At 46.2% G+C, this 26,433-nt stretch overlaps 1 protein-coding gene across 1 annotated transcript in view; it reads left to right on the top strand.

Annotated features, from left to right (window-relative positions):
* The window catches only part of LOC142582166 (TBC1 domain family member 5-like), a 134,234-nt gene that overhangs the window by 53,999 nt on the left and 53,802 nt on the right, over nt 1-26,433 (top strand). Inside the window, exons 10-12 of the mRNA XM_075691560.1 lie at nt 16,051-16,117; nt 20,991-21,157; nt 21,239-21,381. Of these exons, the coding sequence (XP_075547675.1) occupies nt 16,051-16,117; nt 20,991-21,157; nt 21,239-21,381 (377 nt within the window). The remainder of the gene's footprint in view (nt 1-16,050; nt 16,118-20,990; nt 21,158-21,238; nt 21,382-26,433) is intronic.

Genomic DNA, 26,433 nt, shown 5'->3' with positions numbered 1-26,433 from the left:
TGACGTCTTCGTAATATACAAGTCCGGAAGAAAACACTCTGACGCCGACTGCTTATCACGCGCCCCCATCGATCCCCCGCCGCAAGACGACGGGGACGACAACGCCTTCCTTGGAATCATAAGCATGGAAGACTTCATTAAACAGCGGTGAGCAGACCCGGAGCTAAAAGGCCTCGTCGAGTACTTGGAAGGGAACACCGACGTTGTCCCTAGGGCATTTAAGCGCGGGTTGTCTTCGTTCATGCTACAAAACAACGTGCTCGTGAAGAAGAACTTCTCACCAGTCCGCGCCAGCTACCTTCTTGTTGTACCGTCAGCGCTGCGTCCAGAAATACTGCACGCCCTACACAACGATCCAACCGCTGGGCACCTCGGATTCTCCTGGACGCTGTCGAGGTTAGAGGAAAGGTATGACTGGCCGCGTCTGACCGCCGACGTCGTACATTACGTCAAGACATGCCGAGACTGTCACCGACGCAAGACACCACCGACAGGGCCAGCAGGATTACTACAGCCGATCGAACCTCCTCGTCCACCATTGCAACAGATTGTGATGGATTTGTTGGGGCCATTTCCGACGTCAACATCCGGGAATAAGTGGATCGTCGTGGCGACGGACTACCTCACCCGCTTCGCTGAAACTAAAGCTCTACCAAAAGGCAGCGCAGCCGAAGTGGGGAAATTTTTTGTCGAGCACATCCTGCTGCGACATGGTGCCTCAGAAGTCCTCATCACCCACAGAGGAACGGCTTTTACAGCAGAGCTCACCCAAGCCATTCTGCAATACAGCCAGACAAGCCACGGGAGGACAACTGCCTACCACCCGCAGACGAATGGTCTCACGGAGCGCCTCAATAAGACCCTCACCGACATGCTAGCAATGTACGTCGATGTCGAACACAAGACCTGGGATGCCGTCCTGCCGTACGTAACGTTCGCTTACAACACGGTGGTGCAAAAAACAACTCAGATCACGCCGTTTAAGCTGGTTTATGGCAGGAACCCGACGCTCGACGCCATGCGGCCGCACGTCACTGACGAGGAGAATCTTGACGTAGCTACCTATCTCCAGCGCGCCGAAGAAGCCCGACAGGTCGCCCGCCTACGGATCAAGACCCAGCAGTGTACCGACAGCCGACACTACAACCTCTGACGACGCTTCGTCGAGTACCCGCCCGGCGACCGTGTTTGGGTATGGACCCCGATACGCTGACGAGGACTGAGTGAGAAACTATTGCGATGCTATTTCGGACCCTACAAGGTCATGCGACGTATTGGCGCACTGGACTATGAGGTCATGCCAGACGGCATTTCGCATTCACAGCAGCGCCGCGCACGATCTGAAGTGGTCCACGTGGTGCGCCTTAAACCCTTTACGGACGCTGACAAACTTCGCCATTTTTGTTCTTTTCTTTGCTACGAGTGCTTTTGTTTATTACCTTCGTTTGTTTGCAGCATCGGGTCAATGCTTTTTAAGAGGGGGGTATTGACACGTGTACTTATCTTTATCGGGCGACCATGTTTCGCCGCTTAACAAATGTAATCGCACAGCGAGGGATGCGCCTGCATGTATCCAACGTTTCTGGAAAAGTTATCGATGCTTCTACCCGGCTGTCTGTTGTCGCCGAACCTTGTGTTATCTGATTCCATTGCGTAACGCGAATGGTGTAGAACGTTGTGGAAGGCACGCGGGTCCGAATGATTAGTGTGGAACATTCGACGACTGTTCTATAAAAGCCGACGCGCTTGACCCGCTGATCAGATTTCCGACGATCGCCGACCGTGTTCGCCGCTATCGTTGTGCTATAAGTGTAGCCTGTTTTTGTGGGCACAGGTTCGCCCAATAAAAGTTAGTTTTGTCCTTCACAGTATTGCTACTGTGTTCTTCAACGTCACCACCACGTGACAATATATGTGTGTGTGTGTGTGTGTGCATTACTGTGATGAAAGTGTGCTGTGTACTATGGGTTTTTTGTCGTACGTACGCTCTTTCCTTTGTCCTTCGTTTGGATACATAAACTGTAATAGCTGACCTCAAGGTCTAGTTCCCGAAGAGAAAGAAAGAAAATTTTAAAAATGCTGTCAAAGGTTCCACTCTGTCTTATAGGTGTCGTGTTTTAGATAATGGGGTCCTGCCTATTTTGCCGCACGTTTCTAATCAATACGTTCTTTTTGTCGTTTGCGGACGTGCACCCTGGCAGTGTTTCGGTGTAAAATCGACCTGAGTATGCACTGCTGAAGTGAGGATCGCACACGCCCTACGATTTGATTTGTGACTATAAACGAACCTAACAGACGATTGGCAACTATATGGAAGTTGGCGGTCCTAAAATGCCCTACCTTCTAAAGAAAACTCACCAGCAGTTGACCATTCCGAAAAACGAACGCCGCGGAGATTGTATTTATCGATTACGACATCTTTTGGGCACGCTATTCAAACCTGATGTGCAATTTCACCTTTCAATATACTATTTTAACACTTCTCTAAAAGTCGAGCGTGAACTTATCACAAAAGGTTTTGCATATTGCATTGTCATAATAAGTAACGCCAAGGAGAGAACATGTGACGAAGCGCATAAAAAGGAGCAGCGTATATGTTGATAATGGTGAATACATAATAAAATGTCAATTTAGTACATACAGTATGCAGATGAGGGTCCCAAAATCGACGGAGGAGAAAGATAAAAAGGGAGCCTCGTGGCCAGCTTTATTGCGAATGCCCCGTCTGTTTGTGTTTTTTCATGCTAGCTCATACCGCCCTCCTCCCGAAACATGTAAATAATGACGCGATTTGAAATACAGCCTTATTAGCTATAGTGTCTCGTTCATGTGTTGTTTTGCACAATACCATACGGGCCGAGAAAGTGTGACAAAGAACATCGTTACGTGCTTCCATTGTCTTCGCTCATCTGTACGTCAATCTATTGTAGCGAGTTTTTACGACCTTGAAGTAAGCTAGGAATGCAATAGAGTGAAAACATTACATACATTACATATCAATAAAGAAGACAAACGCCTGCTTTATCAAAGCCTTCAAATAAAGAAAAAGGAAGAAAGCAGTAATAGCGAAATTTGCTCTACAAGAATGCGCCTTTTTGACGAAATACCTTCAAATTTTTGACGTGTACGAGAACAGCATCCTCTCGGCAGACGAAAGCACATGTGTGCACTTTTGTCCATGGCCTGCATATCGCGCAGAACAAGACAGCGCTGGCCACGCAATGCGAGAGTGCACTGAGTTATCACTTTTCCTCCTCTCTAATAGTTACCCTATGCTCCTGCTGGCCGATGTTCAGCTGTCAGCCATCCGGATTGTCAGGCCAGCAAAACTTCCCTCAGCCTTTTATTCTCACAAACACGAATAAATTCCACGCCTTGTCATGTGCACGTGGTAAGTGCATCGGGACGCCAGGCAGACTGTCGCAAATACAGGGTAAGGAGAAAAAGAAGCCAGGACACGGACGCATTCGTCTTTCCAGTAATGTCTCATTGTCGCGGAGACACTGAGGTCGACAGACTACCCTGCTTTTCCTTTGTGTCGTGTTCTTTCATGCTACTGAGATTCCTAAATAGACACTAATCAAGTGGCGCTGCAAAGGCAACCTACAGTGAGCTTCATGGTGTGAAGGATTTTTTCCTACTATTGTTCAGTTGTATTCCTATTGTCACGTAGTAGTGACGGTGAAGAAAACAGTCGCAAAACTGTGAATGACGAAACGGACTTTATTGGGCGAACCTGTGCTCACAAAAGCAAGTTGCATTCGAAGCACAACGATAGCGGCGAACACAGTCGGCGATCGTCGAAATCTGATCAGTGGCGAAAAGCGTCTCCTTTTATACATGAGTCATCGAAGGTTCCAGAGTAATCCCTGCTTCCCGCGTGTCTTTCAGTAAGTACTAGACAATTCGCGTCGCTCATACAATCAGATTTCATAAGCGTCAGTGACAGCAGACAACAGATGGAAGCATCGACAACGTTTGAGAAACTTCCGATACATGCAGGCATGTCCTGCTTCGAGCGACAACGCTGTGCTGCATCAGCAAAGAGCATCCATCCGTTCAGTCATGACTCAGTGGCGTCGCCTGGTGGGGGAATATGAACTACTCCCAAGATGGCTGCCGCAGTACCCCCACCTTAACTATGGACACACAGAAATTCTTGTAACAAACTTTAGCCATGAGCGCCGGCATCTTCCAAGAGGTATGGCAGTCGCGTACGTCGAAGAGTTCACTCAGGTCAACGACTGTTTCACTGTAGAGCAAGGGGTTTCCACCAGCCTGCCTCCTGTGCCTCGAGATCTACCCAACAATGTTGGCCCAAGCTTACTCCCTGCACAGAAACAAAGCCTCCTGGAGCTGGTACATCAGTTTCAGGACTGCTTCTCGTCAACGTCGAGGGTTGGTCAAGCGCTGTTGACCAAGCATCGAATTATCATTGATGATACAGCCAGGCCCGTACGGCAGAACCCGTATCGGTTGGCCCCACAGGAACGCGAAGCCATAGAAAGTCAGGTCAAAAGAATGCTGGAAGATGATGTTATTCAGCTGTCAAAAAGTCTTTGGGTGTTGCCAATGGTGTTATTAAAAAAAAGGATGGCAGCTTACGTTTCTGCGTTGATTACCACAAGCTCAAACAGATCACAAAGAAAGACGTTTACCTGCTACCTAGTATAGACAATTGTATCGATAGACTGCGACATGCCCGTTATTTCTCGTCGATGGATTTAAGGAGCGGCTACTGGTAAATTGAAGTTGATGAGAGAGACTGAGAAAAAACTGCATTCGTGACACCTGATGGTCTCTATGAATTTAAGGTACTTCCCTTTTGTGCTCTGCGCCTGCAACATTTCAGTGGCTAATGGACACAGTACAATGTCATCGGCAAACCGAAGGTTGCCGAGGTATTCGCCGTCAATCCTTACTCCTAAACCTTTCCAGTTTAATAGCTTGAATACTTCTTCCAAGCACGCAGTGAATAGCGTTGGAGAGATTGTGTCTCCTTATCTGACCCCTTTCTTTATAGGTACCTTCATAGTTTTCTTGTGTAGAATTAAGGATGATGTGGAATCTGTGTAGATATTCTCCAGTGTATTTACGTAAGTGGTCTGTACTCCTTGATTACGCAATGCCTCTATGACTGCTGGTATCTCTACTGAATCAAATGCTTTTTCGTAATCTATGAACGCCATACAGAGAGGCTTATTGTACTCTGCATATTTCTCGATAACCTGATTAATGACATGGATGTGATCCATTGTAGAGTATCCCTTCCTGAAGCCAGCCTGTTCCCTTGGTTGACTAAAGTCCAGTGTTGCCCTTATTCTATTGGAGATTATTTTGGTAAATATTTTATATAATACTGGGAGTAAGCTAATGGGCCTATAATTTTTCAGTTCTTTAACGTCTCCCTTTTTGTGGATTAGTATAATGTTTGCATTGCAGTCGATAGACACTTCGTATAGAGAGCCGCCAGTTTTCCTAACATTATTTCTCCACCATCTTTGATTAATTCGACTGTTATTCCATCCTCTCCTGCCGCTTTTTCCCGTCTCATGCCTTGCAAGGCCCGTCTGACCTCATCTCTAGTTATAGAAGGCGTTTCTGTATACTGTTCATTATTGTTTCGAATAGAATACTCCTGAGTCCTCTGGGTACTGTACAGGTCAGTATAGAATTCTTCCTCTGCTTTTATTATACCTTCGAGATTGCTGATGATATTACCCTGCTTATCTTTTAGTGCACACATCTTGCTTTGTCCTATGCCAAGTTTACTTCTCACTGATTTGAGGCTGTGTCCATTTGTTATGGCGTCTTCAGTCTTTCTCGCGTTATAATTTCGAATATCACTTATTTTCGCTTTGTTGATCAGTTTTGACAGTTCCACGAATCCTATCTTATCTCTTGAGTTGGACACATTCATTCTTTGTCGTTTCTTTATTAGGTCCTTTGTTACTTGGGAGAGCTTGCCTGCTGGTTGCCTTGGTGCCTTGCCTCCCACTTCAATTCCTGCCTCTGAAGCCAGCCTCGTTATGGTTTCATTCATTACCTCTATGTCATCATCATCGTCTCGCTGTTCTAAGGCTGCATATTTATTTGCAAGTACGAGCCTAAATTTGTCTGCTTTTACGCTTACTGTCTGCAAGCTGACCTGTTTTTTCTTGACCAATTTTACTCTTTCTCTGTTCAAATTGAGGTGAATCCTAGCTTCACTAACCTACGATCACTGCACTTCACCCTACTTATCACTTCTACATCCTGCACTATGCTGGGATCGGCAGAAATTATGAAATCAATTTCATTTCTTGTTTCACCATTAGGGCTTTTCCAGGTCCACTTTAATAAGTTGCTACATTTCCTGAGAAAAGTGTTCATTATTCTCAGCTTATTGCTTTCTGCGAATTCTACTAGCATCTCTTCTCTAGCATTTCTAGAATCGATGCCGTAGTTGCCAATTGCCTGTTCACCCGCCTGCTTTTTCCCCACTTTTGCATTGTAGTCACCCATTACTACTGTATGCCGAGTTGGCACTTTTCTCATTGCTAATTCGACATCTTCATAAAACTGATCTACTTCTGTATCGTCGTGACTGGATGTTGGAGCCTAGGCTTGTACTACCTTTAATCTATACCTCTTATTAAATTTGATTACGACTACTGCTACCCTCTCGTTAATGCTGTAGAATTTGTCAATGTTGCCCGCTATGTCCTTATGGATTAGGAATCCTACCCCGTATGCTTCTTATCAGGGAGACCTCTATAGCAGAGGACATGGCTGTTATTCAGCAATGTGTAAGCCTCACCAGTCCTTCTAATCTCAAAAAGGCCAATAATATCCCAAACAATGTCTGATAGTTCCTCGAAGAGTCCTGCTAAGCTAGCCTCACTCGCAAGGGTTCGGGTGTTAAACATTGCAAGGGTCAGTTTCCATTGGCCGCCTGTCCGGATCCAGAGATTCTTAGTAGCCTCTGCTGCGTTACAGGTCTGACCGCAGCCTTGGTCAGGTGCTCCGCAGCTGCTGGGGACTGACGGCCATTAGTTAATTGAAGATATCATTAGGGAGGTTGTGGCCAAATACTGCACCAGGGAGGCCAATTCCTGTTCTGGTGAGGGAGTGTCTTTGTTCAGCTTAGTGGGCCTTCGTAATTTGGTTGTACCTGGATTAGTATAGCCCCGCTCGATCTCAGCATCTTTCGTCGGTGTCAGGTGTCACTCCAAGCCTGCAGATTTAGTGCAATGAAGAATGTAAAAAAAAAAGGGGGGGGGGGGGTTCGAACTCTGACTACCGCAACCGAGCGTTCGACGTGGCTCAGTAAGATAATCCCGCAGGCAGCTAGGCTATGTTGGCGCCGAAAAGTAGGGCTCAGAGGGCCCTACATGCCTAAGAGATCCGCTGATTTGTCCGTCCTTTGCGGGTTTCGCTGATCGTCATAGGTTGCATGATATAGTGTCAATTCTCGGTGACCCTAAGCTCTTGTTTCCCGAATCTCACACATGCACGTGGTCTTGAATGGGCCTAGGTACACAATATGTTTTCGCTGAATTTGAACAGCACTTAACATTTGTGTGTAGTAAAAATAAAAAGGGGAAAGTTTTCAGCACTTACCGAGAAGCCTCGAGTCGCCTATCATCCGCTTGTCGCATCTGCTTGTCCCTTGGCGCCCAAAAACTAGCGCTCCTGGGTAGCTATTCAGAATGGTCAGTCGCGCCGCTGTCTCGATACCGCTCTGGGCCTTGCACAAAGCAGGTGACCTTGACAGCTCCCAGTGCTGTCTTCAGCCCTTTCTACATCTTTGGACAGCGGGTATACTAGAGCTAATGAGGAGGAAAGGGGGTTTTACGCCTTGGAGCACCTCGAGGATTACTGAGCGAACGCGGTCGCATTTTCCTCTCCGACGTCATTTCAGTATTGCTAAAGGAATGTTGCATCATTCAACGTACTACCACAGCATATTATCCTCAAACTAATGGGATGACAGAGTGTTTTAACCGCACCCTTGGCGACATGTTGGCTATGTATGTTTCATCTGACCACTTGAAATTTCGTCACCTACACTTACAATACTGCCATGCAAAGCACCACTGGGTTCTCCCCCTTTTTTTTCCTTTATGGACACGAACCTTCATGCACTATAGACACGATTCTACCTTACTGGCCAAATGCTTTGGAGTCGACGACTGTCTATAGAGCGGCTGCATGTGCCGAAGAATGTCGCTAGCTCACTCATTTGTTCACATCCCAGGACCAGTCTCGGTCCACTCGAGCCTTAGCAGCTGAGCGCATGCTGGCGTCTCGGACTGCAATGATTCACACAATGCTTCACATTGCACAGAAGTCAGCTACAGTAGAGTATGCCAAATATTTGTGACTTTGGGTCGTATGCTTTACCCGTCACTATGTTTTTCTCGCGTCTTCTTCCAAAGCGTAGCAGCGAGGTTCTACTGTATATCCACATCCTTTCTTGCAAAGAGTCAATGAGAAGTAAATATTCTTGCTTCAACTTTATCTATGAAAACAGTCCCTCCTGATGAAGCAGCTTAGATGCAAGCAGTGCATTGCCGTTCGTTTATATTGCTATGGACCATTATTTATGCTGACGAAGAGGCCAGTGGTGCGAAGTTGATGACGGCATTTAGAGGATAGCATGGGTTGTTGCCCTTTTGTCCAGATGCAGCATATTCATTTTGTAAATATACTTGTATATAGCTTATCGTCTGCATCTTTCCACGTAACATATTTGGTGGAGGTAAACATTCCCTGTCCTCGTCATGGGGCTTCACAGTGGACAGTACGTTGAACCTTCCATCATAGCTCCCGGAGATGACAGCTCAATTTAAGCAGCTCCGACACCTGCTGCTACCCTGATGACTTACATCACATTCTCCGCTCCCCGTGATCCTTGCGTATTCTCGGGAAAAAGATGGGCAAGACGTTGAGGACTGAATCGGCCTGTGCAGACGCCTCAGCACCAATAACCAGTGGGACCTTACTGTCATGCTCGCCAACATAGTATTTTATCTTGATGGCACACATCGAGGATGGTTTTGGACATGGGAAGATGAGCTCACCAGTTTGGATAAACTTAAACAAAAGCTGCGAGACTTGTTTGGCAACCCTTACGGTCACCAGCTTCCCTCAAAGAAGGCATTATCCAGCCACGTGCAGACATCAACAGAGCCTTGTGACACGTAAATTCAAGACGTCTTGGCTCTCTACCGCAAATTTGACGCACACATGACTGAGTCAGACAAGGTTTCCCACATTCTCAATGTCGCTGCCGATGACGCCTTCAACTTGCTCGTCTTCCTCAACGTAGCTACGGTGAACACAGTTATCAAAAAGCCGCCCTGCCTGGAACTCTCAAAAAGCCGATATATCGACCAACAGGTTGCCCGTCTACCAAACACCGCTGCGGCATCTTCCTGGGCTGACATTCCCCATTCCAACACCACTGGTGATGTTACCCGCATCGTCCGGCAAGAGAGTGAGGCCACCTATCCAGCTGCCTTCGAATCCAGCTCCTCCAACACACAGGCTGCAGTCATGGTTTCCCTGATTCAGGCAGTTGTCCGTCAAGAGTTCGCCAGCATGGGCCTTCACGCAGTCTGCTTGCGTTCGAGGACACATTCGAGTCCCAGCAGGTGAGAAGAAAAGTCAGGGGAAAAGATGACAGTGTCATCGAGATAACAAAGGCACGTCTGCCATTTGAGGCACCAGAGGATGTTATCCATCGTTCTTTCAAATGTGGCAGGCGTATTACACAGTCCAAAGGGCATCACTTTAAATTCATATAAGTCGTTGGGCACGATGAATGCCAATGAATTCAGTGCCTAGGAGGCAGTCTAGTGCGTCGTCGATACAAAGGAGAGGATAACCGTCCTTCCAGGTTATCTCGTTAAGTCATTGATAGTCCACACAAAAACTAATTGTACCATCTTTCTTTTTGACCAGCACTACTGGAGAGGCCCAGGGACTATGCAAAAGCTGTATCACACCGCATTGGAGCATGTCTCCTTTATGTTTGTCTTGACACGGCGCTCCGTCGTGGACACATGGTATGGATGCTGGTGTACTGGTGAATGGCTGTTCGTGTCAATGTGATGAATGACTGTGGTGGTACATCCTAAACATTGTTGTTGTGTTGATCAAAAGAAGTATGAAATTGCTTAAGGAGGTTGACGATCCGCGTGCTGACTCAGAGTGATGTTGGGATCAATAGACTGAGCAAATGTTGTGTCACAAACGACCCCCTGGATTTTTCAAACCCACCCTGTCTCACCATGTTTCCGCAACACGTCTGAATGGCGCACTTCTGAGGACAAGGCCATTTTTTTTTTTGTCACTGCCGCCGAATCGGGCACCTTTCCCCATTCCAACACCACCACTGTCTCACTCGCTGGAGTTCCCCACCCCAGATCACCTATACTGGCTACTCTCTCCCAAGCAGCCCCTCTTGTCCCGTACCGCTTGGTCTAATAATGTTACCACTGAATTTACTGCGCCAAACTGCCCCTATTCACGGTTGCCTTCGCCCCAACACCGACAATCTCACTTGCCCTAGCCCCATCGCTCATATTTCCCGACTCCTTAAAGACGCTCCCAGCAGGAAAGCTAGATGATGCAGCACCTCGAGGTGATGCTGCATTGCTCCCTACACCGCCAAATCCTCTACTGACCTTTCCCACTCAAATGAACCTTCTTGAACTGCAAATTGATGGCGTTCCTGTATCTGCTTTTACAGAAACTGGGGCGCATTTATCTGTCATGAGTGCTGACCTTCATAACTGCCTGAAGAAAATAATAACACATGCCATGACGCCTGTTGTCCGTGTCGCCGATGGCAGAGCAGCATCTGTAATTGGTATGCGTACCACCCGAATCTCTTTCACCGATCGCTACACTATCGTTCTCTTCATCGTCATCGCTCACTGTCCCCACGACATCATTCTCAGCCTGGACTTCCTCTCCGCACATTCTGCTCTCATAGACTGTTCATTAATGAGACACAGCATTGACCTGCCTGTTCTGGATCCCACTGAACTCCCCCCCCCCCCCCCAGTTGCCTCAGTTCCATGGACTTTGTTCACTTGCCACCTTCGGCACTGACTTACATTTACTTTGTGTCATCTCCACCAGGTGCTTGCCCAACGGTCACTACATCCCAGCTACCATGCAATATGTTCTTTTTACACATGGTATCACAGTACCTCATACAGTTTTATCTGTTATGGTGAATTGCGTCTGCGTGCCAGTGGTCAATTTTGGCTTGACGACTCAAGTGCTGCCACGCATGATGTCTCTGGCCCAGCTTTGCTCATTCGAGGATCATTCAATAGCATCTATTGCAATAGACGACAGTTCAGCTGACCCTACTCTACCATTGCAGTCTGCAACTTGTGCCATTGCCGACTTACAGAAAATGATTGCGCACAACTTGCTGTCCAAGCATGCTCATGAGCTCTATCGCATTCTGTTCTCATACAGCGATATTTTTCTCTTAAACGGTCATCCTTTGGCCCAAACTACAGCTGTTAGACATCACATAAGTACCAGTGATGCCCCTCCTATTCATCGCCACCCACATCGAGTGTAACCGCCTGAGCTTCAAGTTACAGTGAAATATCATTAATATGATTCTGCATATGTTTTTCAGGATAATATGTTTCTTTTTCATTTCCAGTCAAACTTCCCACAGGAGCAATGTATTTTCATGCGGTTATTCTGATCACATTTTCATCTGAAATTCGATAATATGATTGTGGAAGTGGGCTTGTACTGGTATTTCTAAAACTTGTAGCTTTACGTTCCAGTGTACTAGCTTAAACCACATTCCGATGACACACGAACGTGTTAAGCCCCAGCTACATTGGAGGATAAGTGCATGCCGTGGTTGCTTAGTTGCTGTGGTGTTGGGTGGCTAAACATGAAGTCACGAAATCAAATCCTGGCCACAGTGGCCGCATTTCGATGGGGGCGAAATGTGAAAACACCCATGTACTTAGAATTAGGTGCACATTAAAGAATCTCAGGTGGTCCAAATTTCTGGAGTCTCGCACTACGGCATGCCTCATAATCACATTGTGGTTTTGGCACGTAAAACCCCATAACTTATCTTTTTATTAATTTGCCATCGCAATTGATGTTTCGCCTTTTGGGCGACGCTGTGACTTTTTAAGTTCCAGAACCTTTTTACAGACATTGAAAAGAAGAAAGTTAGTGCACACTGAGGAGCCGTTTAAACTTTGCTGAGTAAAGTGCGTTAGCTGCGGTTCGTGTGGCGTCTAGTAATGCTGCTGCTCATGACGTGTTATGCGGAGCAGCATCACTCGGCAGCACACGAATCTTTGATATTGAGTTTGTCACAGAGTAGGCATGCCTATTCTCATATTTGTTAGAGCTTGCTTTGTATTGTAAGATTTTCACATGATACATTTTATTTCCCGGATCCCTTTAAGAGCCGATCATGGCGAGCCTACTGTATTCACGCAGAAGTTCGCAACATGCTTGCCAAGAACATTATTGAACTCTTGTGTAGTCCATGAGTGTCATCTGTTGTCTTAAACAAAAGATGGCTCCTGGCCATTTTGCGTGAATTATCGGCACCTTAACTTTCGTTACCATGCCTATTCAAGTCGATCACCAGTGAACGATGCTTTAGATCGCCGATTTCGACATGTTGAAGCCGTTTCTTATCCATCCTGTAGCTAGTACAGGCACTGAACTTTCAGAATCAGTTTAAATTCTCGCGCTGCGGCGATGTTCTAATGTTTGACGGACCTTTTTGCAAAGTAATATGCGCATGTTGTAGCGAAAAGCGGCCTGGCTGTCACCTTCTGCCATGCTCGAGAAGAAAGCATGTCGCTCACGATTACACTGCACTAGCATTAAAATTTTGTAATCAAATGATTCCTAGCAAGTCAAGAATTAAATTATATTGCTGGCTTTGCCGTCCGACAGTGCTGAGCGGTAATAATTAACCGAAAATCACGCCAGCTGTTCACTAGCGAGCTTTGGCTTGGAGTCCGAGTCGTTCTAGGTCTGCTGCATGTTCAACATGTGGACCTGGCATTTTCAATCAGTTTACAAGAGTTTCAGTTTCGCTTCTCTCCAGGCAAAGGGTGCTGCCGGTGTCACTGTGCAGTTATTGAAAGTCGCTCCCATGGCGTCGTCCCGCACAGCTGCGTCGCGAGAAAAGCGTCCTGCTCAAAACTATGCTACACCCGCACTTCAATCTAGTGATAAGGACTCGAGTTATGATTCCGAAGATGACAACAAAGCAGATTCAAGCTCTAACGGCACAATGTTTTGAGTCAGCATGGGACATCCACAGCTCTTCACTGGCAAGTTTACAAGCTTGAGCGGTCTCCTTCCCTGTGGATGCCTATCTGCCGATCTTTTTGCACGATCTGAGAGCTCTACTGATTATCCTCAGGGTGCATACTTCGCTTGGTTATGATGTGCTGCCATCGGCAGCAAAAGAACTTCCATTCACCTCAAGAAGGCCGCCCGTAGCACATCTTGGTCTAACACTACGGATCAGTGCAAGACAGTTTACAATGGTGTGGGATTTCTTTCTACTCTTTTTCTGGGCAGAGGTGGTCAGGACAATATGCAAAAATGCAAACAGATATGCTTGGATGCATAATTTTGTAGTTGCCCTGCTACGCTGAGAGCGATCGGTCCTGGAAGAGATGCATGAATCTAGACCAACTAGTGGAGTATTCCTTGGACTTCTCATCGGAGCATCCTCAGAAGATGCCGAAGAGGCGGAACTGCAAAATGTGTTGCAAGGACCACAAAGTTCAACAGAAACCAGACGTTTCATGGGAAAGGTGCGGAGTGCGCCTATGCTCCACAATATCCAGGAACTGCTTCACCGCATGGCATGAGCAATCAACTAGTCTTGGTTTCTTTTTTGTATCCGAAGGATGGCGGTGTACTGAGCATTTATTTTTTCATACACTATTCCTGAGTTATTTATCTTTGAAATGCATATTCTGAATTTCCTTTGATAATAATGTTTTTGTAGATATCATGGTTTTTATTGTTGTTTTTATCAACTGGCAGTAAAAATTGTGTTTTCTTGAATTTTTATGCTTTACCTAATTTGTTTTGTTTGGAAACATATGTTTCTGGAAAGTGCATTTCATTATACACAATATGCTATGCTGCAGTGTGTGCTGGAATGTTATTTGCAGTGGTAAATAATCTATTTTCGAGACCTATAAAAATGGGTCATTTTTTCGCGGTAACGAAAGAGTTACCAGAGTTAAAAAAGGAAGGATGTGTATCCCCTACCTCGCATTGATGACATCCTTGACTTCCTCCACAGTGCTCTCTATTTCTTTCCTATTGACTTTCGCTCTGGCTACTGGCAGGTTGCTGTGGAAAATTTAAGACCACGATAAGACCGCCTTTGTAACACCTGATGGTATTCATCAATTCAAAGTGATGCCACTCAGTCTGTGTAAGGCTGTGGCCATTTTTCAGTGCATGATGGACTGCTTTCTTTGGTCTACATGGTCCACATGCCTCTGCTACTTGGACAATGCTGCAGTATTCTCCCCAACATTCGCGACACACCTTGAGCATCTCTTAGCAGTCCTGGACGTTTTTCGTTGAGCCGGTCTGCAACCCAACACACCAAAATGCCGATTTGCTGTCACCATATTACCTTGCTTGGACATCTCGTTGATGCCGAGTGCAACAGAACCCAAGCAAAATCCATGCTGTTAAGCACTTTCCTGTTCTGAAGTGTGTGAAGGATTTGTGCAGTTTCATCGGCCTTTGCTCGTATTTCCGCTGCTTCATAAAATATTTCGCGGCCATAGCACGACCACTAATCGAGCTTTTGAAGAAAGATGCCCCTTCCAATTGAGGCGATAACGAGGCCTCTGCGTTCTCGCATCTAATTGACTTTCTCACAACACCGCCCGTTGTGGCCCTTTTTGATTCTTCTGCACCTACTGAAGACCAGACCAATGTCAGCAGCCACGAAATCGGCGCAGTACTAGTGCAATGCTAGTGTAGCAACGACCGTGTTATCGCTTACGCCAGCAGCCTCCTCTCAACCTCCGAGCACAACTATTCCATCACTGAGCGTGAGTGTCTGGCCCTAGTTTGGGCGGTTGTGAAGTTACACTCGTACTTCTGTGGCCAACCTTTTTCAGTCATCACAGACCATCACGCGCTCTGCTGGTTGTGCGTGGAAAGATCCTACCAGATGACTTGGTTCCTTGGCGTTATGCCTACAAGAATATTCGTATTCTGTCATCTACAAATCTGGCCATCTCCACAATAATGCTGATTGCCTGTCTTGCTACCCAGTCGATGACGCTGGTGATGCTGACTGTAGCACCGCCAACTGTATTTTCCCTGTGTCTGCCTTCACTAACATCACCAATGAGCAGTCTTGGTGCCTATTGCATCGAGTAGTCATTGAGTGTCTGCACTCTTCACCTACCAACTCCTCTGTTGGTAGGTGAAGAGAAGATTTTTCTTCAACTGTGAGGCTTTTCTTTTGAGGAGCCCGTATGGGTTTCCTTTGCAGCAATTGCTACAATTGGGCCGACATCTCATTTTCTCTTTATTAATTACTTCCCTCCACTTTGCGGGTTTGCGCAGAACTATTACATGAAACTCTTGCCTTTGCTTCAAGTTGTCGATAAATACGACTTCGCCCTGCCATCTGCTAGCCGCCTGGTTAGCTCAGATGGTAGAGCGGCTGCCTCAGAGAGGCGGTGGTCCCGGGTTCGAGTCCCGGACCAGGACGAATTTTTCTTCAACTGTGAGGCTTTTCTTTCGAGGAACCCATATGGTTTTCCTCTGTGGCAATTGCCACTATTGGGCGGATGTCTCATTTTACCTTTATTAATTACTTCTCTCCATCTTGTGGGTTTCCGCAGAACTGTTATGTCAAAGATTTAGTGTCAGTGGATAAAAAATGTCACAAAGTTGTGTGGTTAAATATTGAGTGAATTTAGTAGCATTGATACTGTTATTTGATTTAGTGAATCCAAGTGACATCTACTGTGTGACTGCATTTCTTTTCAGCTTTTTGTTTAACCAAGTGATGGATGCAGTCGAATCTTGGTACTCGTGGAATGAGAATTATGTAAAGGTAAGAGCCAAGGGGCTACCTCAAAGGCTTACAAAGTTTCTCGGCAGAAATGCATGGTTTAATCGTAGCCTGCTAAAGTGGCGGTGGCATTTGGCTGCTAAGCACAAGTTTGTGGGTTTGACTACAGGCCATATACTACTGGCCACATTTTAATTGTGGTGGGATGCAGAGAGACATTGTGTTGTGGATTAAAGAACCTCAGGTGGTGCACTGGGAGCTTCCTGGCTATGGCCTTGTCATGACAAGTTTCTCGATTGTGAGTTGTTAAACTGAGGCAGAGCCTTAAATCAAGAAGGATTTTTCCCAAAACAAACTGAATGTTCATTACAACAAACAACAACAAAGAAAGCAAAAGTATGCCAAACAGCACACACAAAGCACAGAAAACAAGTACAGCTAGCCCCATTAGTTCACACGAGAAGTTCATATCCCTCTCAATCTAGAACTAGAGGAAAAAAAAGTGTTATCAGAAGTCTTAGTTGCTCAGGTGCCGGTATGTTGACAGCAATGGCACCTGCATTGATGGCAGTAGCCGCGTGGCAGGCAGTGGTAGATGAGGGATGCGGATGCACGGTGGAGCCAACCCTAGATGTTCGAGTCCAAGGCCGAAGTCTAAGTGCAAGACTCTCGGGGTTGAAGGCCGTCAGATTCCAAGGCCATCCAAGTGCGATCACTACAGCTCAGTGGTACCCATGCTGATCCCTTGGCTCGCAGTTCTGCCGAAACGCCTCTCACCAGTGTTGCTCAAGGCCTTTGGTCACCCCCAGGCCTGAGACCTGCACCTCTACACCAGTGATCTTCGAGCCCTCAGTCTCTGAGCGATGTCTTCTCTCTGCGTTCGACTCTGTCCTCTTCGCTCTGCTGGTCCCATGTACCCCTGGTTTCGTGCCAACCCCTGATTGGGTGACATTCTTTCGTCCTAGTCTGACAACTCTTGTGGTAGCCCACCAACATCGTCTTCTTTGTTGGCCACTTGAGGGTGTTCAGAGCTGCTGCTCTTCTGCAGTGTTTCGTCACCGCATTTTACAACAGTCCCAACTTAAACCCACCCTCCCACCATAACACCCTCGACTCACTCATTACAGGCATCTCTCCTAGCTTGTGTGTTACTTCAGGGTGTTAAAATTCCATTTTCTTTAACCCTCTGCGGGTCAATTTCCTTTGCAAACTAAAGGTAACTTGTCTATGCATATGAGGGGGGGGGGGGAGGTACCTTTACTAATACCTCTACTAGTAAATTCTGAGGAATAACCTTGTAAAGAATGAAAGGCAAGGTATGAACAACTTTGGCGGTAGATGAGTGGTTGGGCATGCGTGGTTTGAAACTTGGTTCTACGTTCTTTTGCCAAAGCAACATACGACGCTCGACGCCAACACTGAGGTCAGATTTTCTGCGGTGCAGGGCCCTTAACGCTGTCACGTTAAAGGGTGTATCTCACAGGTACGCCTGTGAGATACTTTACTTTGAGTCCTTTACTTTGCAAACAAGGAAACACATAAAATGGGCTCGCGCAGAAATGAAGCACATGAAGAACACAACCAATAACAAGTAAACAGGCGAGAGTGTAAAATAGATTTCTAGTAGCACTACTTAAATTAGATCTAGAAAAATTATAGAGAAATATACATTTGCAGAACAATCACAGTTCTTTTCAATCCCTCGTTTACTGCTCTGCCAAGTGCCAAAACCAACTCATATTGTTATTTGGGAAGTTGCATAACGATGTGTGGCCGCCGGTCCTGTACAACCGCATAGAGCACTGGACGCTACGGTTCTAGATATTACTGCGCCCACAGCAGAAGGTTAGAAAAACAACCACATTAGCACAGCAGTGAAGTGGCTATGTCGGGCAGCTCAACTGATAATTGCAGAAGCGGCATTCAAAACACACAGAATCATTCTCCACTTCCGGCGGCGTCTTCTCTATTTTTTCTTTTAAATAAAAAGATGTTGATCCATAAATATTTTCAAAAACAATGGTTAAATTTGTTAATTTTCACTTATCCTACCTCTTTGGGCATTTCTGTGGCTCTCTCCCTTAGTAGATTGCTTAATTTCTGGACTCCTTGAGACTCTTGTTTCTAGTTGCCAATTTGCACGAAAAGTGCAAAATTAGGGAAAAGCCAGACGATGTAACTGGTGACAGTCATATTGCTTATGGGTTTAACAGTTATTGCAGGGTTTGCAGGGTGTCTACCAACCGGGAAAACCGGGAATTCTCAGGGATTTTGAGTAGTCTGGAAAAACTCAGGGAAAACTCAGGGAATTTGTGCTTATATCAGGGAAAATTAGCTGTAATTTTATTGAAAGGGTCGAAAGTCAAGGTAATGCTGGCTCGAGTAACAGACAGGAATCGTAATGAATCGTCTTTGACGCCCTGTCGTCGGCTGGAGGAGTTGCCAATGTACAGTCAACGACCGACTTTCCGGATTCTCGATAATTTGGACGGCTTCGCGGCACCACCACGTACCCCGTAGAGTCAATGTACCAGAACGCCTGAAATTTCAAACTTAAGAACTCTTCGCCGTCCGATTTCCCAGAGGTTTTGCCGTGACCGCAGGTCCGAAACGGCATTAATCAAAGCCGCCACCTCTGCCATTTTGATTACCTTGCCGCCTCGAACCGGCGCTCTCGCACGCAGATCCGCTGGCAGCCGTAGCCACCACGGCGGCAAGGCTAGGCCTAGATGCTTCGACGTTCGCTATGAAGCTTCTTGCCGTTGGATGCCGTGTTTTTTATTGAAAGAAGTCACTGCTGTTAGCAATGGCACGGACTCCGCCTTTGTGGCCCTCGCGATTGGCTTAGAAGCTTGGAAAGCATGGTGCGTTGCATAATACCGGTTACCGAAAGTTAGCTTTGCCTCCGTACACAAATGTTCCTTGGTGAAGCTTATGCAAAAGTACTGCAGTGAAGCACAACAAGCGCGGGAAGGGGCTATTGCCATTGGACACAGTATGTATTGCTTAATTATACACGCATGCACCCGGTATTTCCTGTCACAGTACGAGCACCAATATGCCTAATACGTGTACCGGCAGGCCTTCACAGCGTTTTCGAATGTGCCTGTGGCGGTTTGAGCCCTTAAGGGCAGTAAATGACATGCATCTATTTTTTCCATCTGGCCGATTTTTCTGACGTTTTTGCGGCCCCTAGGGAGTTCGAAAAATCGGACGTGGACTGTGCAACTGACCAAGAAGGGGCTTCAAGTGGTCTGTGGGGCGATCGAGTAGCGGTAGGAGGACAAGAACAAAAAGGACCTACGCATTGAGGAATGAACGGGAAAGGAAGCGTGCTGCCGCCGTTTTGAAGGAGTTGAGAGATAGAGAGAGAGTGAACTTTAATAAGAACCAGCAGTTATGTAGGCTGGGCCTAGGCCTCCCGCGATGAAACATCGAGGTCTTGCCTCTTCGCCGCTTCGTAGGTCTGCTGAGCTCAAAAAACAAAGTGTTGGCTGATGCCGAGATGCAGGTGTCCCTCATCCAAACCAAAATAAACTCTTTAAAGCAGTGAAACACAACACTGAGGCGTCGTGCCCGGGCTGAGAGTATGTCAGGACAGTTGAGGTTGACTTACGAGTTGTTGAGAATCTCAATTGTGACAACGTTCGGGCCTCATACCACTCAGCTTGCTATCAGTTGATAGAAATAGCTCCTATTCAAAAATATTCGCTTCTGTATGCATCTCCACTTTATGCTCTGCATTTTACTAACCCCTCCCTTCTATTCTCTTTTTGAATAACATATACACTTCTCCTTAGTATTCAAATTGAACTAAGTCGTTTCTTTTTTTTTCGTATGCTTACTAGAGAGTGACAGCATCGGGCGATGTGGTTTCAGTCCATCTTGACATAAAACATAGTTCTGCATCACTCAGGGAATTTCACAAAGGCACTCAGGGAAAACCTGGAAAACTCAGGGAATTTGGAAGTGTCAACTTGGTAGACACCCTGGGCTGATGATGGACACTGTTTTGCATTATTTTATTTTCCACCTTATCTAACCCATATCGTGGATATATGGTTCCGAGGATCTGCCAGTGTCGCGGCAAGCCATCACTCAAGGAAATAATGAGGCAAAAGGAAAAGTTAAACGGAACTGGCGTTTTCTCCAGCTGGAGCTCGTTTCACGAGCAGACCAGCTGACTATGAATCGAATGCCTTTCCTGGTTCCTGGATCAGTCTAAACAAAGAAGGTTGAACTAACAAAGCAACAGCGATGCGCGTAACCGTTGAATAGATGGTGACAACTTAACGCAACTCAAGTTGATCGTACGGGCACCAAATCGATGAGAAAACTGGCCTTCACACCCCAGGAGATGCTGATAACTATTGCCATCCAGAAGGAGTGAAAAAGGGTGCAAAATGTTGACAGGCGATTAGCTGTCAACTCTCAAGATTGCTTTGGCGGCGCTTTAGGAATGTGTGTGAGGAGTGGTGGCGAGGGAGGGGGGATGGGGGTTCTGCCGCTTAATTTCCGAGGGGGGGGGGGCGGACCCTCCTAGGCCCCCCTTGGGTACGTGCCTGGGAACTGTGGTATGTGAGCACACACAAGGGAACTCCATGGTCGTGTACCTATCAGAAGAAACCATACAAGTCAGAAACTTGCAGTAATCCTTTGTCCCATTGCCAACAATAAGCAATCGGTGTTCGTGAGTCTCAAGAAAAGCTTTCATAGAACATTCAGTGCTGCCATGCAACCTTTGGGGCCAACTTCACTTCCTTCCAGCTACAGTCATTCCCGCTTGTGCGATTCTTCTACTTCATTGTCTTTTCCTCTATGCTTCAAGCCTTGACCATGTTTCTCAGATGTGCACCTTCTCTGCTGCTTTCCTTATAAACCCAGAATCAGCATTTGACTCTTTTCTTTCTACCAGATTGACCAGTTCAGCTTCATGCCGTTCGCCAAGACCAGCACACTTGGTTTGCACAATGGCCTGGGAGTGAAGCTCTGCAGGATCAACCAGTCCATGCTGAAGGCACATGACTTTGCCATCTACACACACCTGGAGAACATGGAGATCCCACTCCATGTGTTTGGAATGTGCGTTAATTTCTAACATTTAGAATTTATGCTGGCTAAATTCTGGTGTAATTCACTCTGACTTTTTTTTTTGCATCGCAGACGTTGGCTTCGTCTGCTTTTCGGACGTGAATTCATCCTACCTGAATTGCTCATACTATGGGATGCCATCTTTGCTGACAGCTTGGCCTTCAACCTGGTTGATTACATATTTGTGGCCATGCTCATTTGTATTAGAAAGCCATGTGAGTTTGCTCAGCATCCTTGTTGAATCTCACCCAGAACATAAGAATTTATAAAAATTGAATTCTAGAACAGTTGAGGGAATTTGTTTTATCATACTGTAAATGAAAGAACTCTTTGAACATTGCCAAGTTCCTTAAACAGGCCATGACATGGCCAAGACATCACATTCTCAGTTTATCATTGTAACTGAGAGTAGCGGTGCCAATATGCTTATACATGCTTTAAAAAAAAAGTTACGCTCTCGACATTCATTCACAGCAGAAATTTCGATTTGAAATCTCTGCCTCTACACTCCTCCCACCAACAGCAACTGCTGTTCGGTAAATGCCAAATGCTTGTATTCTGGCATACTTGACCTCTAATAATTGTTTGCATCTCATTCGTGCAAGCCAACATACCGCAATGAAGAAAATGTTTTATATTGTACAACAAATGCTGCAACTTGTCAAGCGAAGTTGTATGCTCTCTGATGCTGGCATGTGTATTTAGCACAGATAAACATCTTTGCTTCAGTTATAAATTCATGGGCATCTAGCTATACCCTCACACCTCAAAGGACTTTTCTGCAAAAGGGCTTTGTGCTAGCCGTGCCACAAGTTGCACTGTTTCACACACAATTCCTGCCAAGAATGCCAGCAATGATTAGAACATCTGAGAGGTCATTTGTGTTCTAAATATTGTTTGTGCCAGGCTTTAGCATGGGATACCTTAGAATATGTTGAAGCAGAGCAGAGTGGAGGAGCGCTTGGAACAAAATTTATCACACCCTCTTTGAGAGGCTTATTGCAGCACGCGTACATGGGGATGAAGAAATATTAGTCAAAACTGAATGTTAATCGAAATCTCAGCGCTATTCTTTCTGAGCTATTCTTTCTTCTTCCCCATGTACCGGCACTACAATCACCATTTTAGAAATGGCCATACCAACAGGCCCAATTTATAACCACCCCCATTCCTTTCAGCACATATTAGCCACATGCATCGTAACCACTTTGCCTGAACTATGATTGATTTTCTTTTGACACAACAGCAAACACAAGAGTCATGTGGGAACAATAAAAAAGTATAGATGAGTTGATGTGGTGCAACAACAGCTGCCTGCAGCACACGTCGACCACACCTGGCGACAACTTACTGTGGCAGCACGGCCAATTCAACATAGCCGAAACGCACGTGTTTTACTGCGCCCCAACATCTTTTCCCCCTCAGAAAACATCTGTAGACTGTTGAGGCTAAATGAAAATTTGCCAGTGACTCTGTGTTTTTGTGCAATTTATTTATCAATTAATCAATAAAAATGTTGCAGAGTAGAAGGAATTTAGTTTAACGCTCTTTCAGGTTTTATGGTTTTCTGGCATCCGTAGCTCCCGTCACCTTCAGACGAAGATGACGTCGCCCGGTTGCAGCTCGTTGATGTTGCTATGGAGGAAAGTTCACCGTACCTCACGAGTCCATCAGCTTTGCAGCCGTACCACGAGTTCTCAATCCAAAAGCTGTTCGTACAGGCCAAGAAACTGGTGCACAACTTTTATGTTGTGCCACATGTCGAAAGGCCAGCGAGCTCACCAGTGTTAGCAAACGCAGTGTCTCCCAGATTAAGCTCGATGTAAACAGCGACACCTTGAAGTCACTGAAGCGCAAGCGCCTGCGCCTCATAGCGGTAAATACCCTTGTGCAAACCGGAATGGCAAGACTGCAACTTCGTGACAGCTTCTCTCTCGGAGCTCTACAAAGAAAAGGGCATCAGTACTTCCTGCGAAATGAAATTCCGACAGCTGCAAAACTCGCTCAAGATGTGGCCAGTGACAGTGACATGAACAAAAAATGAGCGTGTGAATGCTGCAAAGGCTGCTTAATGATATTGGCTTTTCCTTTCGCAAACAGAACAGAAATTTTACGCTCGACAGAAATGACGTCGTCATGTAGCGATGGCAGTACCTGCGTACCATCTGAGAACTTCGCACTGGAAAACGGTACGTGCAAGAGTGAGTCCATTTTATTAATTTTGTAGCGTGTAGATGAATAAGTAAGTTTCTTTATTCACCCAGCAACCTATATCACGAAAACATTGCTCTCGTGACACAACAGACACGATGCACATTTGGTTGCAGTTACATGGGATCGTAGAGGACATGCTGTCACATCCAGCCCAATACTCTTCAGTGAGGACATGGTAGTATCCAACCTTCGGTGCTTGCGATCAAAACAAACACATTCCTGCTTGCCAGTTCTGTGCATGCAATATTTCAGCTGAATGTGCAATAAAGTAGAAGTTACCAACGCCTCTGTTTTTTGCAGCCTCACGTTGTGCATCATTGCATTTTGACGTTAGCAATGCCGCTCATGGCACTCACCTTGCCAGCGTTATTATGATGTATTAAACGATATGCCTTGGTTGTTGGGTAGCACGAAAAAGTGGCATCTGCGCATTATTTGATCATATTAGCTGAACAGTGCTGATTGTGTCATTGCTCCTCTATCTTGCGAAAATGCAGTGTTTATGGCTGATGACATGCTTGAATAAATTTTTATTGTTTGTTTGTTCTTGCAGACCAATATGCTACCTTGATGAAACTTCGGTCAATGCCGGCCACACAAAGGAGAAAGTATGGGAGTACGTGAACGTCGCCACATGGGAAGATGCTTTTCGGCAAGGTTTGACAACAGGGCTTTGCACACCATGCAAGCAGCAAAGGTGGCAGGCTGATCCTGTTATACCGGTAGCAAGGATGGCTTCTTAAATGCTGCATTCCTCGTTTTCCAAGCAGCGAAAAGAACTGCTGACTACCACAAGGAAATGAATGTGCTGCGCTTCGAGAAGTGGTTCACTGAACAGTTTTGCCTAACATGAAGCCACACAGTGTCATAATAATGAACAATGTCCCTTACCGTAGTGTTTGCCTCGAGAAAGTTCCAATGTCGTCAACACGAAAAAGTGACATTGTGTCTTGGCTTATGGGGAACCTCGCATTTCCCCAGGACCAATTAAAGGCAAAGTTATTTGAGCTAGTGAACCAACACAAAGACATGTTTTCTGCCTATCGTGTGGATGTTGTCGCTAAGGCTGCCGGTCACGACAGTGTGAGGCTTCCTCCATATCAATGCAAGTTCAATCCTATCGAACTGATATGGAGCGAGGTGAAAGGTTATATAGCTGCTAACAATACCACATTCACCATTGCTGGCGTTGAAAAATTGCTGCATGAAAGCACCAATCTTGTGACTGCACGCAAGTGGCTTCAGGCATGTGCTCATGTTCAGAAAATCGAAGAGGAATTCTGGCAATGTGATGGCTTCATTGACTCAAGCCTCAACCAGCTTCTAATTTCACTTGGATTTGATTCAGGCAGCGAGAGTGATGCGAGTGACAGTGACGTGAGCGGACTGGAAGAGCTCACGTGAATGTGAACACAGTCGCAGAAGCCACCGCAACATTGTGTTGTGTACTTGTGCATATGTTGCACTCTTTTACTAATTCCACGGCATTATAATCGTTTAATTATGAAGTTTTATGTGTTAACGACACAATATGATGAGGCACAGTGTAGTTTAGAATTCAACATTTTGCACCCATTTGTGTTATTAACGTGTACCTAAAGTGTACTGACAGGCCGCCATTGGAATCTGAACCTGGCAACGTTTAACGTTAGAACGTTATCTAGTGAGGCGAGTCTAGCAGTGTTATTGCAGGAATTAGAGGGTAGTAAATGGGATATAATAGGGCTCAGTCAGGTTAGGAGGACAAAAGAAGCATATACAGTGCTAAAAAGCGGGCACGTACTGTGCTACCAGGGCTTAGCGGAGAGACGAGAACTAGGAGTCAGATTCCTGATTAATAAGGAAATAGCTGGTAACATACAGGAATTCTATAGCATTAACGAGAGGGTGGCAGGTCTTGTTGTGAAACTTAATAAGAGGTACAAATTGAAGGTAGTACAAGTCTATGCCCCTACATGCAGTCATGATGACCAGGAAGTCGAAAGCTTTTATGAAGAGGGGGATCGGCGATGGGTAAAGTCAAAACAACATACACTATACTGATGGGCGACTTCAATGCCAGGGTAGGCAAGAAGCAGGCTGGAGACAAGTCAGTGGGGGAATATGGCATAGGCTCTAGGAATAGCAGAGGAGAGTTATTAGTAGAGTTTGCAGAACAGAATAATATGCGGATAATGAATACCTTTTTCCGCAAGCGGGTTAGCCGAAAGTGGACGTGGAGGAGCCCAAATGGTGAGACTAGAAATGAAATCGACTTCATACTCTGTGCGAACCCTGGGTATCATACAAGATCTCCCCGCAGGGGCGTCTGCGTCAGCAGGCGTTTGGTGTGTTGCGACACCACGTACCCGAGCACACGAGGGTTGGCCCCTCCCGCGTGTAGCCGTGCGCGGCTTCGTGTCTGGGGAAAAGGGGATCCTGGGGGTTGAGCCGATGCTGGGTGTTTGGACCTTTAAGGCCCCCCGGCGGAGGCAACACACCTCTTCGGCCTCGGCTTCACATAGACGGCACCTCCAGACTGACCCACCTGGAGGAAATCGGCAGTCGCCTTTTCCTGTCCTCCTCTTCAATCTTTTGCTTTCTCTCTCGCTGTTTCTTCTTTCCTGTCTCCTTATCACTTCTTCTCACTTCCGTATTCTGGGCGGCAAGGGTTAACCTGGTGTAATTATCCAAACTTGGGTATTTTATATTAGGTTATAGCGGCAATGCATGGCTGGCGTCTGCAGGTACTTTCCCGACCTTGTAGCGTCCCCTTGTTGGGCTCGGTGGTGGGTGGCCACCATCGCCGCCGAATTTCCAAACTTTGTATGGCAAACGCTTTTCCCCCCCTACCTGATCGCTCCCTGAAGAGGGGGCGCACCGATGAACATTTCAGCTTCTTTATGCAACCAAAACAGTCATTTCCGAAGTACCACGTTGTCCACAGTCAACAGGAAACTAAGACAGTCCGAATGATATCACCTTTTCTTGTAGCCAAATCCCTCACAGAAGCAATAGGCCCAGGTTATAAAGTAACAAAGATGGGAAGCGGTGATCTTCTTCTCGAAGTTCGC

This window comes from Dermacentor variabilis, chromosome 5, assembly GCF_050947875.1.
Source record: "Dermacentor variabilis isolate Ectoservices chromosome 5, ASM5094787v1, whole genome shotgun sequence".
NCBI classification, from domain to species: domain Eukaryota; kingdom Metazoa; phylum Arthropoda; class Arachnida; order Ixodida; family Ixodidae; genus Dermacentor; species Dermacentor variabilis.
This window is presented reverse-complemented; position numbering and strand designations above follow the sequence as displayed.